Here is a 13,127-nt window from a genome sequence, read left to right as displayed (position 1 = left end):
GCTCACCTGGTATCCTTCATAGATACTGAAAGACCCACGGAGAGAAAAACAGGGGTGCGGGTACCCAGAGAAGGGAAAAGAAAGCCGGGCCGGCAAAAGTAAGAGACGTCTGCTCAAGTGATTTGCCCCCAGATGCCACTGACACTGCTGGGAACTGCTCACAGACAGAGAGCTGAACGGGGAGTTACAGTCTGTGCTTCTGAGTTAGCCCGCCTGGTGTGTGGTGCTTGCAATCTGGGAGCCTCAGCTTGCACAGAATCCATCTAGAACGTGAGCTGCTTAGATGAAGATGCCAGCTTACACCCAAGGTCACACACGCTTGGAGGGAATCTCTCTAAATATACATGTTCGTATATGTATAAATATATACGCACATACTTACGCTACAAATGCGTTTTGCCTGCTTACAGTCACACGGCATACACACACACGTTTGTACATAAATACCGCATTAGGTTTGTATACACACGTGCACGCATAACATGCATACATAACTGTATGTGTGCGTACGGGGGGAAGCTCTGAGAACCTACAATTTGGGTACCTTGGGGAAGATGCAAGCGCAGAACCAGTCCAGTGGAACACGAGGACATTTTAAAAACCCTCAGGGGAACCTCCCTGGCGGTCCGGTGGTTAAGACTCCACGCTTCCACTGCCGGGGGCGTGGGTTCGATCCCTGCTCGGGGAACCGCATGCCATGCAGTGGGGCCATTGTAAAAACTCTCAGGAACTTGCCCCGCCCTCTGTGCTATCACAGCATCTTCACACAGAGACAGACACACACCGGCTGCCCCCTGCCCCCACCCCTTCTGCTTCTACTCTGGACCACAGGGTCCTGCGCTCTGAGACTTCTGAAAGGACCTCCCTGCCCGGGGGGAGGACAGCAGCTGGAGGGAGACACGCACACCCCCGCCTGACTCAAGCACGGGCCACGTGGAGCCCCTGGACAGGCACCAGGGACTGAGTGGTGTTTGGTTTTGGGGTTCCCTCAGCTCCTCTTCTCCCAGAGGAGACTCTAACCCTACTTTCCCTCTTTCACTGTTCCTTTCATAGCCGCCGCCCCGTCATCCCTCACACCAGAGCCACCCGTGGCAAAGGATGAAGGATCAAAAGTCTGCACTCGGCGGAAAACGCGTAAGACCCTCACGGAGAACATTAGAGGCCTAATACGTGGAGTAAACCACGTCCGTGAACAGAAATGCGCGTTGAGAATACAATTTATATTCATGAATGCAAACACAAAGATGGCGATTCTCCCCAAGTTGATCAAGAAATTCAATGAAAGGACAATCAAAATACCACCAGGGCTGGGGGGTGGGGTTGATGGATTGATTTTTGGTGAAACTAGACAAACTGATTCCAAAACTTACACAAAAGAACAAAGGGCCGAGAATAGCCCAAGCATTCTTGAAAAGCATGAGATGAACGGACTTGCCCTACCACTTCTGGAGACTTGTTATAAAGTGGCCGTAATTCAGACAGTGTAGCACAGGGAAAGGTGCAAGGTACCCACCAGTGGGGGAGAAGGGGCCTGGCCAGCTGGGGGGGCTCAGGCAGCTGATGTGACAAGGGGAGAGAGGAGTCGGGGCCCCGCTCACATCGCACGCAGATATACGTTCCAGAGCTACGAAGCACCTAAATATGAAAAGTAAAGCCTTCAGAAATAAATACAGGGACTCGTCTTTGATCATGCGTTCATTCATTCAGACCCTCATGAATATGAGCGTCTATTATGTTGTGACAAAAGCACTGTCCTATTACCAGGGACATAAAGATGTCCCTGAGATGTTATGTCAAATAATACATAAAAAGTACCATCTCACAAAGAAAAGAGACTGATAAGTTTGACTACATTCATTTAAAGAAGTTGTTTATCAAAAGACCTCTGAAGAAAGTGAAAAGACAAGGTACAAACTGGAAGCTGTCAAGGGTGTTTGTGGTACACTTAGCGGACAACGGATGAGTATCCAGAACAGAGATAAAACTCCTAAAAATTAGGAAGAAAAAGCAAACAACTCTATAGGAAAATGGACGAAAACATCAAGCGGCAGTCACAGAAGAGAAAAGAATGGCTGATAAACCTATGAAAAGAGGTTGACTAATAATCAGATAAATGCAAATTTAAAACATAACACAGCATTTTACACCCACCGTGTCGGAAAATGCCCCAAACTTTCCATTTTCAATTGCCATTCCACTGGGGGAAGTGTCAACTGATGTTTCCAGTCTGGAAAAGAATCTGTCATTCTCCAATAAAGTGGAAATGCAAGTATTCTGAAACTCATCAATGCCAGTCCTTGCTGTTTCCTAAAGCAGCTCTCCACGTGTGGCCCGCGGACTGGCTCAACGCTGAGGAACTTTACAGCAATTTGACATGGCCAGAACATTCAAGTGCACGATCAACAAGCTCGGGGATGCAGTGAGTCACCTCTGGCTGGAGCTGGGTACCGGTCACGCACAGCAGAGCCCTGTCCAAAGACTGGAAGGAAAGAGCTGCTCCTCCAGAGACACGTTCAGAAGCGAGGCCCTAGAGACGCTCTGGCATATGTGCACCAGGAGGCTTATTCAAGAACGTCTCCAGAAGCATGTTTGCAAAGAAGGAAATAACCCAAATGTCATCACCAGAAGAATACACTGCTGCACACACACGTAACGGAATCCCATGGAGCAGCAAAAATAAACGCACTATCATCACACATATCAACACGGATGAATCAATAAACGTAACGCTGAATTTTAAAAATTCAGAAGGCTTCCAACTACCGAAAGCTTAAAAACAAGCCAAGCCAAACGATGTGGAGTTTAAGGATGCACACACGTGCGGGAAAGCCGTAAAGAAACACACTGAACACAAGACGTAAGGAGAACGGTTCTCTCCAGGCAGGATGCGGGGGCGGGACCAGGGAGGACCACACAGAGGCTTCGCAGGTGCAGATGACGTTTCACTCCTTAAACTACATGGTGGGCACACGTTCGTTATACACATCTTTATATGAATTTAAATATGATATATTCTGCTATTTGAAAACTGTTTTAAGCGACCATTTTTCTGGTTAGTAAAGTGACCTGGAGGCCCTAGTTGCCTGTCTTTTGTCAGCTCAGGTCACAGCCAAGCTGCCCAGCAGAGCCCAACCCGGAGTGTGCGCCGTGACCTGCCCTTGGAGCGCCCAGGGCAGAGGACCATGGGACCCTGCCATGTGACCACAGGCCCAGCCGGCCCGATTCATGGCACCAGGAACAAAGGGAGGCAGGGGAGGGCGTGGCCCAACCGAGAAGAGTGCAGTGTGGCAGGGCAGCTGCAGGCCCCAGCGCCCGAGACCCTGGCCCTCCCTCACTGCCTTCCACCCCATCCTCCATTCCCACAGAGCCGCCTCCCCATTTCTACCACGTATCCCTGAGACCAGAGGACGTGGTACTCACCCCTAACAAGACATCTGGAGCTCCGTCCTGGCTCCAAAGCCCCGCCCAGCACTGTCACGCCAGCCCTGGGCACCTGACTCACTGTGGGGGGCTCCCTGGGGGTCCATGCTGTCACTGCAGGAGGGCGGTGACAACACCTGCAACCACTGGTCACTGAGTCCGGCATGCCAGCATCCCGCTAAGAAGCGGACCTGTGTCATGCACACACCGCCTCACCTGGGCCCCTGGCAACAGCCCTGCAGGACAGGTGATACTGTCACACGTGAGGAAGCCCAGGCACCAGGAGGGGTAGGAACGCTTCACAACGCAGGCCTCATTCCTGCGCGCTCCGAGTCAGTAGGTCGTAGGTCAAGGGGCACGGTGGCCTCTGCCCGTGTACACAGCTGCCTGGGTGATTCGAACCTACACCCTAGGGAAGAGCCCCGGAACGGATGGGAAGCTCCCTGAAGGCAGTCACCCCCGCACCAGCCACCTAACCCGGCCTCCTGCGTGGTACTGAGCTGCCCACACTCGGAAGAGGATTTGAAACCCTGTGGCCTTCCCTTCCAGGGCCTTCCTACAGCCTCTCAGCAGGCCTGCCAGGGCCCGAGGGAGGAGACGGCAGAACCCAACCAAATGGAAGCACAGACCGACCACGTTAAAAGAGATTTCAGGCCCCCTGAGGTCCTGGGGCTGGGGGAGGAAGAGCGAGGGGTGGGGGGTGAGAGCCCCTTCTCCACCCCAAGCTGCTCACCCCTCCATGTGCCACTTGTCATGTCCCTGCCCCAATGCCCCCCTCCCCCGCCGCCCCGACTCCTGCTGGCAGACTAGCTTTCACACGCGAGCAGCGACAAAGCTGGCTCAGAAGACTTAACTCTGCCCAATGGGTTTGCCTCAGCCTCAGAGCTTGCTAACTGGAACCACGGAAGCAGGTACGTGGCAGCCGAAGGGGAGCGGCCGGACGTCTCCGTAAGCTGCATCAGCGACAGCGACAGCTTGCAGCCCGAGCGGCACCGCAAGACCTGTCTCGGGGGTCATCGCCCGAAAAGCAAAGCATCCCGTTCTGCAGAGCCCCGGTGACAAACCTAGCGGCAGCCCCAGCACCTCGTCCTTGGAACCCAGGCCGCAGTCACCAGGAAGCCGCCCTCGGCTGGCACCACCAGGCTCACACCGCCCTTTGTTTCCTATGTTCGGCTCACTGCACACATGCCGGAGCCTCAGTCTGGATCACCCTTCTCCCCGGCCCGGAACCCCATCCGCATCTATCCAGCAAACTCCTATCCATCCTTCCAAGTCCAGCTGTCACTGTCATCTCTGTATCTTGTCTCTATTAAGCAGTATTAATTACTCTACTGAGAAGCTCGACTGAGCACTTACTGCCCAGAAGTGTCATTATCTGTTTATGCACCTGACTGCTCCCAGGGACCTGGCTAACAGCAGGTGCTCGATAAATGCACCTAGCGCACACTAGCCACAGAGCGCCCACTCAGCCCTTTCCGTAAGAAGAAACAGAAAAGACACAACTCACGAATTCTTTTTTCCAAACTCAGATGCTCCTAAAAGAAACAGGCTGTTTTTCCTCCCCTTTATTTCTGATGGACGCAAACATTTTAGAGGGAGCAAGACAGCCATCACACGGCATGGGGGAAGGGAAGGACAGGTCAAGTCAGGGCCCCAGGACGGACGCTGAGTCCAGGCCTGACGCTGCCCCGGCCCAGGGTGCTGCGGAGGGGGAGGGGGGCTCCGTGTTCTGGTGCCTGGGGGAGGACGGGCCAGGTGACCTCCCCATCCACGACTTCCTGGCCCGGGAAAGCTGATCTGCCCTGTGCGAGCCCAGTCAGCCGGTCCTCAGCGCTGCAGGCTCCTGCGCACGCAGCGGGCATTCAGGAAATACTTGTGGCATGAGTGAAGCGGCTCGATTGGGACCCTACAGCCCAGTGAGGCCCACAGCCCGCCGCCAAGTTCGGCCAAGGGCAGCCAGGCACACGGAGGCAGGGGAGGGCGAGGCCCCATCCTCCGTGGAGGCCGGGGGAGGAGGCCTGTGGCTTTTTCTGTGCTCCTCAGGACAGCGGGAGGGGGGGCAGGCCTGCGGCCCCTTCCCCACAGGGGTGACAGCACTCCCCCCCGTTTCAGCGGAACTCTCTCTTCCCTGCCCTCCTCCTCCCCACCCCCTCTTGACTGACACCAATGCTGGCTCTGACATGATTTAAAAATAGATATCAAGACAAGGAAGTTTAATTTTTAATGCTTTGGAAAGGAAGCGAACACAGAGCCGGCATTCCCTCACGGCCACATTCCCGGGTCTTGGGGCATCAGCCCCCCTCCCCGAGCAGAGCCAGGCCTGACCCACCCCAAGGATCAGGCCCCACGTGTAGCCGCCCTCTGGGAGCCGGCCGGAGCCTTTGGGAAGCCTCTACGTACGTGCCTCTTGCTGCCCAGCCTGGCCTGTATCTCCTGTTGGGACTCTGTTCTGACCCCTCAGCCCACTCACGACTTCCGTTCCCAGACAGAAGGCAGCCCACAGACTCAGGACACCCCAGGCCGCCCAGCCCGGATTGTACCAGACCCTATCCTGGGCTTCACGGACACAGGGCGGCTACGGCATCCACTGGCGGCCAAGCCAGTACCAAACGCGTGCCTCCAAGGTGGCTGGAGAGCCGTGACCACGCTGCCCGCACCCAGAGGCAGAGTGAGCGGTCCGAGAGGGGCCAGGCCGCGAATGCCTGCCCCCACGTAGGGGAAGTTAATCAGGGTGCCCGCCCGACACACGGCGCACGCAGCCCTGCGCCAGCCCTTCTCCTGCCCCAGCAGGCACCCTGAACGCTGCCTCCTTGGCTAATTGGCCTTTCTTAAGAGACCAATCCACAAGGAATAGACTTCCAGGTGAGGCCAGAATGTCACTGCTCTGCCAGCCATGATTTAAAGTGATGGGACAGCTCTGCTGGTGAACATGCAAAGTGACCATTATTCTGAGTGGCAATTACACTAGCCACGCCAGCCCTACTCCCACCACTGCCCCCATCAGATAGGAGCCCAATTTGGGTTGGGAGGAGGTGGGATGGGATCACGATTTGCCGTCCCGAGAAAGGGACAAAGGCCCCCAGCACTCAGAGCTCGCCCCAATCCTCAGAGATGAAAGCTCTGAGCCTTCTGTGCCCTCCTTGAGGGGCTTAGCTTCGCTTAATCTCTGCCTGGAGTATTCCACCAGATGGTCCCGGGAGGACTGAGAGATGGGGCTGAGACGAGGAGAGATAGCTGGGGCGGCTGGATTGCTGGTGGACAGGCCCCTCAGCATGGGGAAACTTCTGTGCCAGCTCATTTCGCACCCACCTGGAAAGCCAGCATTCTCTTTGAGGATCCGGGTGGGGCGTGCATGGGCACAGAGGAGGTGGGGCTCATTCAGGCAGGCTGACCTCTACCCCACCGTCTATGTCAGGCCCTCAGAAACGCTGCCCTGGGCGCCAACCTGGCTAGCACCAGCTGGCTCTAGGCAGCAGTGCCAGGGGCAGACCTGGACGCCGTCCCCTCCCCCCCACAGTTAGGCGCCCAGCAGCCTGCAAGGCACCTGCCCTTTCCTTTGGAAGGGGGTGGGGGGGAGGCCAGCGCACAGCTCCGCCTCCATCCTGCCCCCGGTGATGTCACCCGGGTCCCCCGCCAACACCAGTACCCTAGAAGCTCCACCCAGTGGCAAGGAGCCAGGCCCGCTCAGGCCTGCGAGGGGCTGCAGTGTGAGACAGCTGCACCTCTCCTGGCAGCGGGACTCCTCCCAGCAGGCTCCCAGGAGGCAGGCGGTGTGGCCACAGCGGTGGGTTTGGAAAACGACCAGGTAGGCGTCAGGATCTATGGGGAGATCTCAACCTATTGATTACAGGCCGCAGGTTCAACTCTAATGCCTCAGAAAAGCCTCCTTCTGGGCTCTGAGCCATGACACTAGAAAGTCATGGCTACATAATTCCTAACAACTGCTCTGGGTCCCAGAGGGCTTGGCGCTGACCCTCCTCGCACCCACCCTCTCACTCACGTCTGTCCTTGCCTCCCTGGTGCCCTGGGAAGCAGCAGGGGTCTCCAGAGGTCCTGCCTCACCAACACCACCACCCGCCTTCACTCCTTCTCTTCCGAGTTGGCTCTTCCCTCCACTGCTCCTTCTATTTCAGGCCCAAGCACCTCCCGCAGGAAGCCTTTGCTGGACTGGGGTACAGGGACGCTCAAGCCCAAGTCCTGGCTACACCTGCTCGTCTGCCTGCCAAGAAACGCAGTGGCCAACACTCTCACACACACAAGCATCCGTTTCTCTTCTGCTGAATTTTCCATCTCTCCTAAGGTCTAGGCCTTATTTCATCATCCCATACGCTACAAGCATGAAAGAACTGGGTCTCTGAGACTCAGAATTTTTCCCAGCTCATAGCATGTTGTGGGAATTCTGAAAATATTACGTAGCCAGCAAAGTCAGAGGCTAGAAGAAATCGAGTCCTTGCCGGGTAGGAGAGAGGGGGTAGGTACTTTCTTATTAGGAAGAGTAAGTTCTCTCACTATAACCAAAAAGGAAGGCCATTCCACTGACCGGTTCATTAACCACCGGAAGAGAGAAAGTCACTCGTCACCCACAGCTAAGGCGCCAGGACAGCCTTCATCGCTGCCAAGTTTGAGAACTAACTTCTCTTTCCTGTCAGGTGGGATTGGGAATCCCTATCACATGTGTGGGTTTACTGCGCTGACCTTCCCTTCATTCACTCACAAACACACAACCAGTGCCTTCCATGTGCAGGGCACAGACCACAGCACTAGCTAGCGCGTGGGGAGGTCCCCAAACGCCCGGAGAAAAAAAGAGGCGGCACACGCGGTTATACCTACTCTGGCCAGCAGGTGGCGGGGTGGGGGCGGGGAGGAGCGCGTCTGAGTGGGAGGTACTGGCCAGGGCACCGAGCATCCCAGGAGGGTCTGTCTAGTAAGAGTGGGGCGAGGCAGAAAGGCAGAAAGGTAGGCGGAGACTGTGAACAAGGACAGAGAGGGAAGCCGTGCACAATGAATGGGCAGCATTCATGGAAATCCGCAGGCCCCAGACAAACACACACCAGTGCTCGGCTGACACGGATGCTGGCAAACGAGCCAGAGGGCCAGGAGGACTTGCCCAGAGGCAGCCACAAGATCATTCTTGACATTCCAGTGGATCTGCCCCAATTTCCACAAAACCCTCACCACAGGACAGGTAACATCTTACCAGCAGTGGCCCAGACCCAGACCTGGGGAAATCCTACTCAAAAGATCTCAGACCAGGCTCCTCGGAAGAAAAGGGAAGGGGGCTCCCTCCCCAGAGAGAAGGTAAGGAGGCAGGACGTCCCATAACTAAGGAGGCGAGGCTGTGAGGGGGACCATCACGACCGCCCCCCACATTGGACTGGAAAGGAAACCCAGTCCTTAGGGATAAAGTGATTTGCCCAAGGTCACACAAAGAGCTGATGCGGAGCCAAGGCCAGAGCCCCGTCTCCCTCCAGCCCAGGCCTGAGCTCTCCCCTTCCCAGGGAAAAGTCACCCACCCATACACACCCACGAACGTTTCTCAGTTAAAGTGGGTCAGTTCACACAAGCCCTGAACACCAAAGCACGCCGCACGCAGCCCCCCGCACGGGGTGACTCTCCTGCCCCATGCTCCTCCTGGACCACGGGCAGTGGACAGCCTCCACAAGGGAGGAGGACAGCCCTGGGGCAGGGCCAAACATCTGTGCTGACTGCGTCTGGGCTCCAGAGAAGAAAGGCAGAGGCAGAAGTTGGGATGACGGAAGAGTTAGACACGCATTTAAGAAGTTTTCAAATTCGCCTAGTATTTCTCGTGCACAGGGGCACACAGGGGCAGAACAACAGGGGACTGAGCACAGTTCCGAGCTGCCCCACGCACTGGCACCTTCTCTAGAACCTCCTCTCTCACCAAGGATGGGGCACTCCCTTTGTCCCTTCCAGGCTCTGGGTCCCACGGCGGGAGCACATGGCCGGCCTGCTCCCTGCCCAGTCCACTGCAATCCCTCAAAAGCAGCTGCGGCCACCCGATGGCAGCATCCCTCCCACACCCGCCTCTCCACACAAGCCCTAACTCGGGGGCAGAGCTGCAGGCCAGCGAGCGGGCCCCTCGGCCTGGGATAGGGGCTCCTTCTCCTTTTCCTGGGATTCACTGAAAGGATCAGGAGGGCGTGACCTCTACCACCCCCCCCATCTCACGCCCATAAAGTGCCGCAGACTGTGTTCGTGCACGTTCAGGAAGAATACAAGAAGAAACTCGGAAAACCGTCCGCACTTCTGCTTGAATTCAACTCAAGGTCACAGCTGCTAAAAATTCCGACACCACACCTATTTCTACACATATTTCTGCCCCAGTCGGGGGCACGGGTTTCTTACGGGGGAGAAGGTGGCGGCAAACTTCAGCAGCTCCCAGGAGTAGAACAAGTCTCTCCTGGAAGACAGGCCAGTTGCAGCCTCCACTCAGCCACCAAGGAGAGAGAAGGGAAGAGAAAGATGAATGAAAGTGGGGGCGGGGGGGCGGGGGCCGGGGGAACGGTTTTTTAAAACCCACTTACCGCTGTGCAGAGAGCAGAGCAATGCAGCTCTGAAGGGAAAGAGGGTATCGTGCTTAAGCAAAGAAGACAGGAGACCAAGGAGAGATACTGGGAAGGACTTACCCAGAATATCAGATTGAAGAGGAACATCGTGTACTTCAAGCAGCAGAGGCAGCCTCTGGCCATGTTGCACTTCTTAAATTCTAGGAGGAGAACAAAGGACAGGTCCAGGTAAAACACCACGTACTTGCTGCCTTTGGGCGCATTGTACTTGTCGGTCTTCACGCCAGCCTCGGCGCGGCTCTGGCCGCGGGAGCCCGCGGTGCCGTAGAAGGCGCCGGCCGTGAAGCCGCGGCCGAACGGGCGGCCCGAGGTGGACGGCTTGGCAAAGTCCGAGTCCTTGCTGTCCAAAGATGGACTCCGGTGGATCGAAGAATCCTCGCTACTCGACTTCTCCATGCTCGCGTCGCTCCCGGGGGGCGCGGGGGGCGGGGGGCATCGCTCCCGGAGTGGCACGGAGGGGGCGCCCGAGTCGGGCGCGGGCTGCGGGCGGGTCGGAGGAGCCTCGCACGCCGTCGCTCAGTCCCGGGGCGCACTGCCGGCCGGACCCCGCGCTGGGGGTGCCGGCGCCCCGCTTCTCGCCGGCCGGCCCGGGAGGGCTCTGCGGCGCGGCGCGGCGCGGCTCCACGCGCGCTCCCCGGGAACCGGCTGGTCTGCGTAACTTAGAGTCTTTAGGGAGGCAGCGATTTGCTTGCTCGCTCCCGAGCGTCGGCTCGCCTCCCGGGCGCACCGCAGCTCCAAGCGAGGCACCCGGACGCCCGGCTCCGGGCTCCCCGGCACCCCTCTCCCCGTCCCAGCCCGGCCCGGCCCGGCCACTTCGCGGGCGCCCGCCTCCTCTCGCCCCGCGACTTTGCGGAGCTGCCCCCGGCCCTGGGCTGCACGGCCGCGCGGCGGGCAGTGCCGAGGGATCCGCCGCAGCTTCAACCGCTGGGCTACCCCTGCGAAATCCCGGCCCGACTCCCGACTCCGAAATCTCCGGAGCCCCCTCCCCGGCCCTCGGCCCCGCCCCCTGGTTTGCATTCGGCCAATGAACGCGAGGACTGCGGGGGGCAGCCTCCCTCCCGGATGACACCACAGCTTTAATGGGATTAGCGTTCTGCCTGGTGCCTACACCAGTGCGCCGCGAGCCTCGCTAAATGTCAAGGGCTCCGGAGCCGGGGTGAACCAGAACCTTCATCGCAAGGTGCTGGCCTCTTTCCGGGGAGAGAAGGGGGCGGGAGGGGAGGGGAATGGCTGGAGGTACCACGACCCAAGGAAACCTCCCCAGAGGAAAGTGCTGGGGAAGACTGGAGGGGAAAAAGCGCGGCCGCTGTCCAGCTGGCCGCCGCCCCCTGTGCCCACGGGGCCTGTCCGACCCGGGCACAAGGTCTGCCGGCTACACACACACAGGCGCGCGTGTCTGCACACGTGGGTCAGGCTAGGGCACACGGGGAGCTGGGACCGCAGGGGAAGCGCGAGGTGTGGGAAAGGCCCTCGCGACCCGCGCCGCCCGCCCCGCCCCCTCCGCGCACGCGCGCACGCGGCTCCGGAGGCTCCTGCAGCTGCGCAAGCCCCCCCCCAACTCCTGACCTGCGTTCCGGTCGGGACCCCCCCACCCGGCTGAGAAGAGTAGGTGGCCCAGGTAAGGTCCTGCCTTGCCCCCGCGAATCCTGCCTTGCCAAGGGTGGTGTCGGAGCGCGCTGGGATACCGGCGCTCCGGCAGGGCTGGTCAGGGCACAGCACCAAGAATGCTCTCGCTAGGAGCTTGGGGGCATCCAGAAGGAGCCCTTCATCCTACCATGAAACACCACCTGCGTCCCGGGCTTGTGCAGAGGTCTGCGCTGCCCAGTTGGCAAATAAAGAAGACCAGAAGACAGGTGGGGGGCGGCACCTCTGCCACCAGCAAGAGGGTGCTGAGAGCCCCAGAGCAGCGCCACGTCTCCCCTGGCCCTGCATCCCACACCTAACAGCGCGCTCGGCCGCCGGGAGGCGCTGGGCAGGGCGGCTGGATGGTGTGAGTGTGAAAATGTCCTCCCGGGATCCCACCAGACGTTTACTCCACACCTGCTCTGTGCTGAGCGCACCAGGACCTGGGGAAACAGGGTGTGAGGTGTGCTGCTCCCTGCCCTTCAGATTCAGATACACAAGATCTAGCCAGGAAGACAGAAGGACATTCATCACCAGGGCCACGGGCAGGCACAGAGCCACCACATCCGCTCTGGCCGAGGGGGACACTCATTCCGACCAGACCCTTGTCACAGATCTTCTGCGGGGCCCTAAGCTGCTGAGTCTGCACCTCAGGGCCGGAGGCAGGCCTGCATTCCAGGGGTGCGGGCGCTCTTTCTGAGGGCAGCCCAGCTTCTTTAAAAGGACCAACAGCGGCGCTACTATTCTGAGCCCCTCCCCCACTCAGATGGCAGCCCAGCAACGAAAGCCAGTGTGTGTCACAGACACGGCACCCTGCTGTCTCCTGGTTGGGCACAGCGGTCCCGTGGGTGCTGTGCACACATGAGATGTCCGGCTGGCTCCTGGCAGATCCCACGGCCACCCGACTGGAATGCCTCTTGTCCTCTTCAGCCTGGACCGGCTCCTGAGGGCTCGCGGCTGCCACATCACTTCTCTGATGCGGGAGAGATCATACCAGCTGGACTGAGAGTCAGGAGACCTGTTTTTCACTCTGAGCTCGATCTGAGGTCTGTGATCAGGGCTAGGTGGTCCGCCTTTGTGAGGTGCTATCTCCTCCTCTTTAAAATGGGGTTCACAGAGCCCAGCCCCAGAGGAGTCGGCCTGTGTGAGAACCGTCTGAGGCCCCTAAGGGCTGAGCCAGTCCCAGGGGTTGTCACTACTAGTCTCCGACGTGGACTTGGAGTCAGCCGGCACCTCCCAGGCTGGCCCCCACTCCCCACCCCGCCTTCTCCTTTCTTTTCATCTCTCTCTTCTCACCAGCTCACACCTTGTTCTGTGAGAACAGCCTCCCCACTGTCCTCGATCGTTCCACCCTCATTTCTGACTACACGTGGATTTGTGCCAATAGCTATTTCCTCAGCAGCTGAAGCCCTGGGGGGCCGGGGGTGCAGGACAACAGGCAGGTAGGAGAGGAAGAGGGGCCGCCCAGTGTAAGCGCTCTGCTCTGCTCCCTCCTGG

At 58.5% G+C, this 13,127-nt stretch overlaps 1 protein-coding gene across 3 annotated transcripts in view; it reads right to left on the bottom strand.

Moving 5' to 3' along the window:
- TSPAN9 (tetraspanin 9) overlaps positions 1-13,127 on the bottom strand; it is a gene marked incomplete at its 5' end in the record, with an annotated part of 183,463 nt that overhangs the window by 69,150 nt on the left and 101,186 nt on the right. For 2 of the 3 annotated variants that reach the window (XM_082666437.1, XM_082666438.1), the window contains one exon: positions 10,068-10,147. In XM_082666437.1, coding sequence (XP_082522563.1) covers positions 10,068-10,130 — 63 coding nt within the window. Of the gene's footprint in view, positions 1-10,067; positions 10,404-13,127 lie in introns of those variants that run through there. The other variant, XM_082666436.1, reaches the window with a different exon arrangement.

The sequence above is a fragment of the Grampus griseus genome (assembly GCF_964374135.1).
Source record: "Grampus griseus genome assembly, chromosome: 11".
In the NCBI taxonomy this organism is placed as follows: domain Eukaryota; kingdom Metazoa; phylum Chordata; class Mammalia; order Artiodactyla; family Delphinidae; genus Grampus; species Grampus griseus.
Note: the sequence above shows the minus strand (reverse complement) of the source record. Positions and strands in the feature narration are given on the sequence as shown.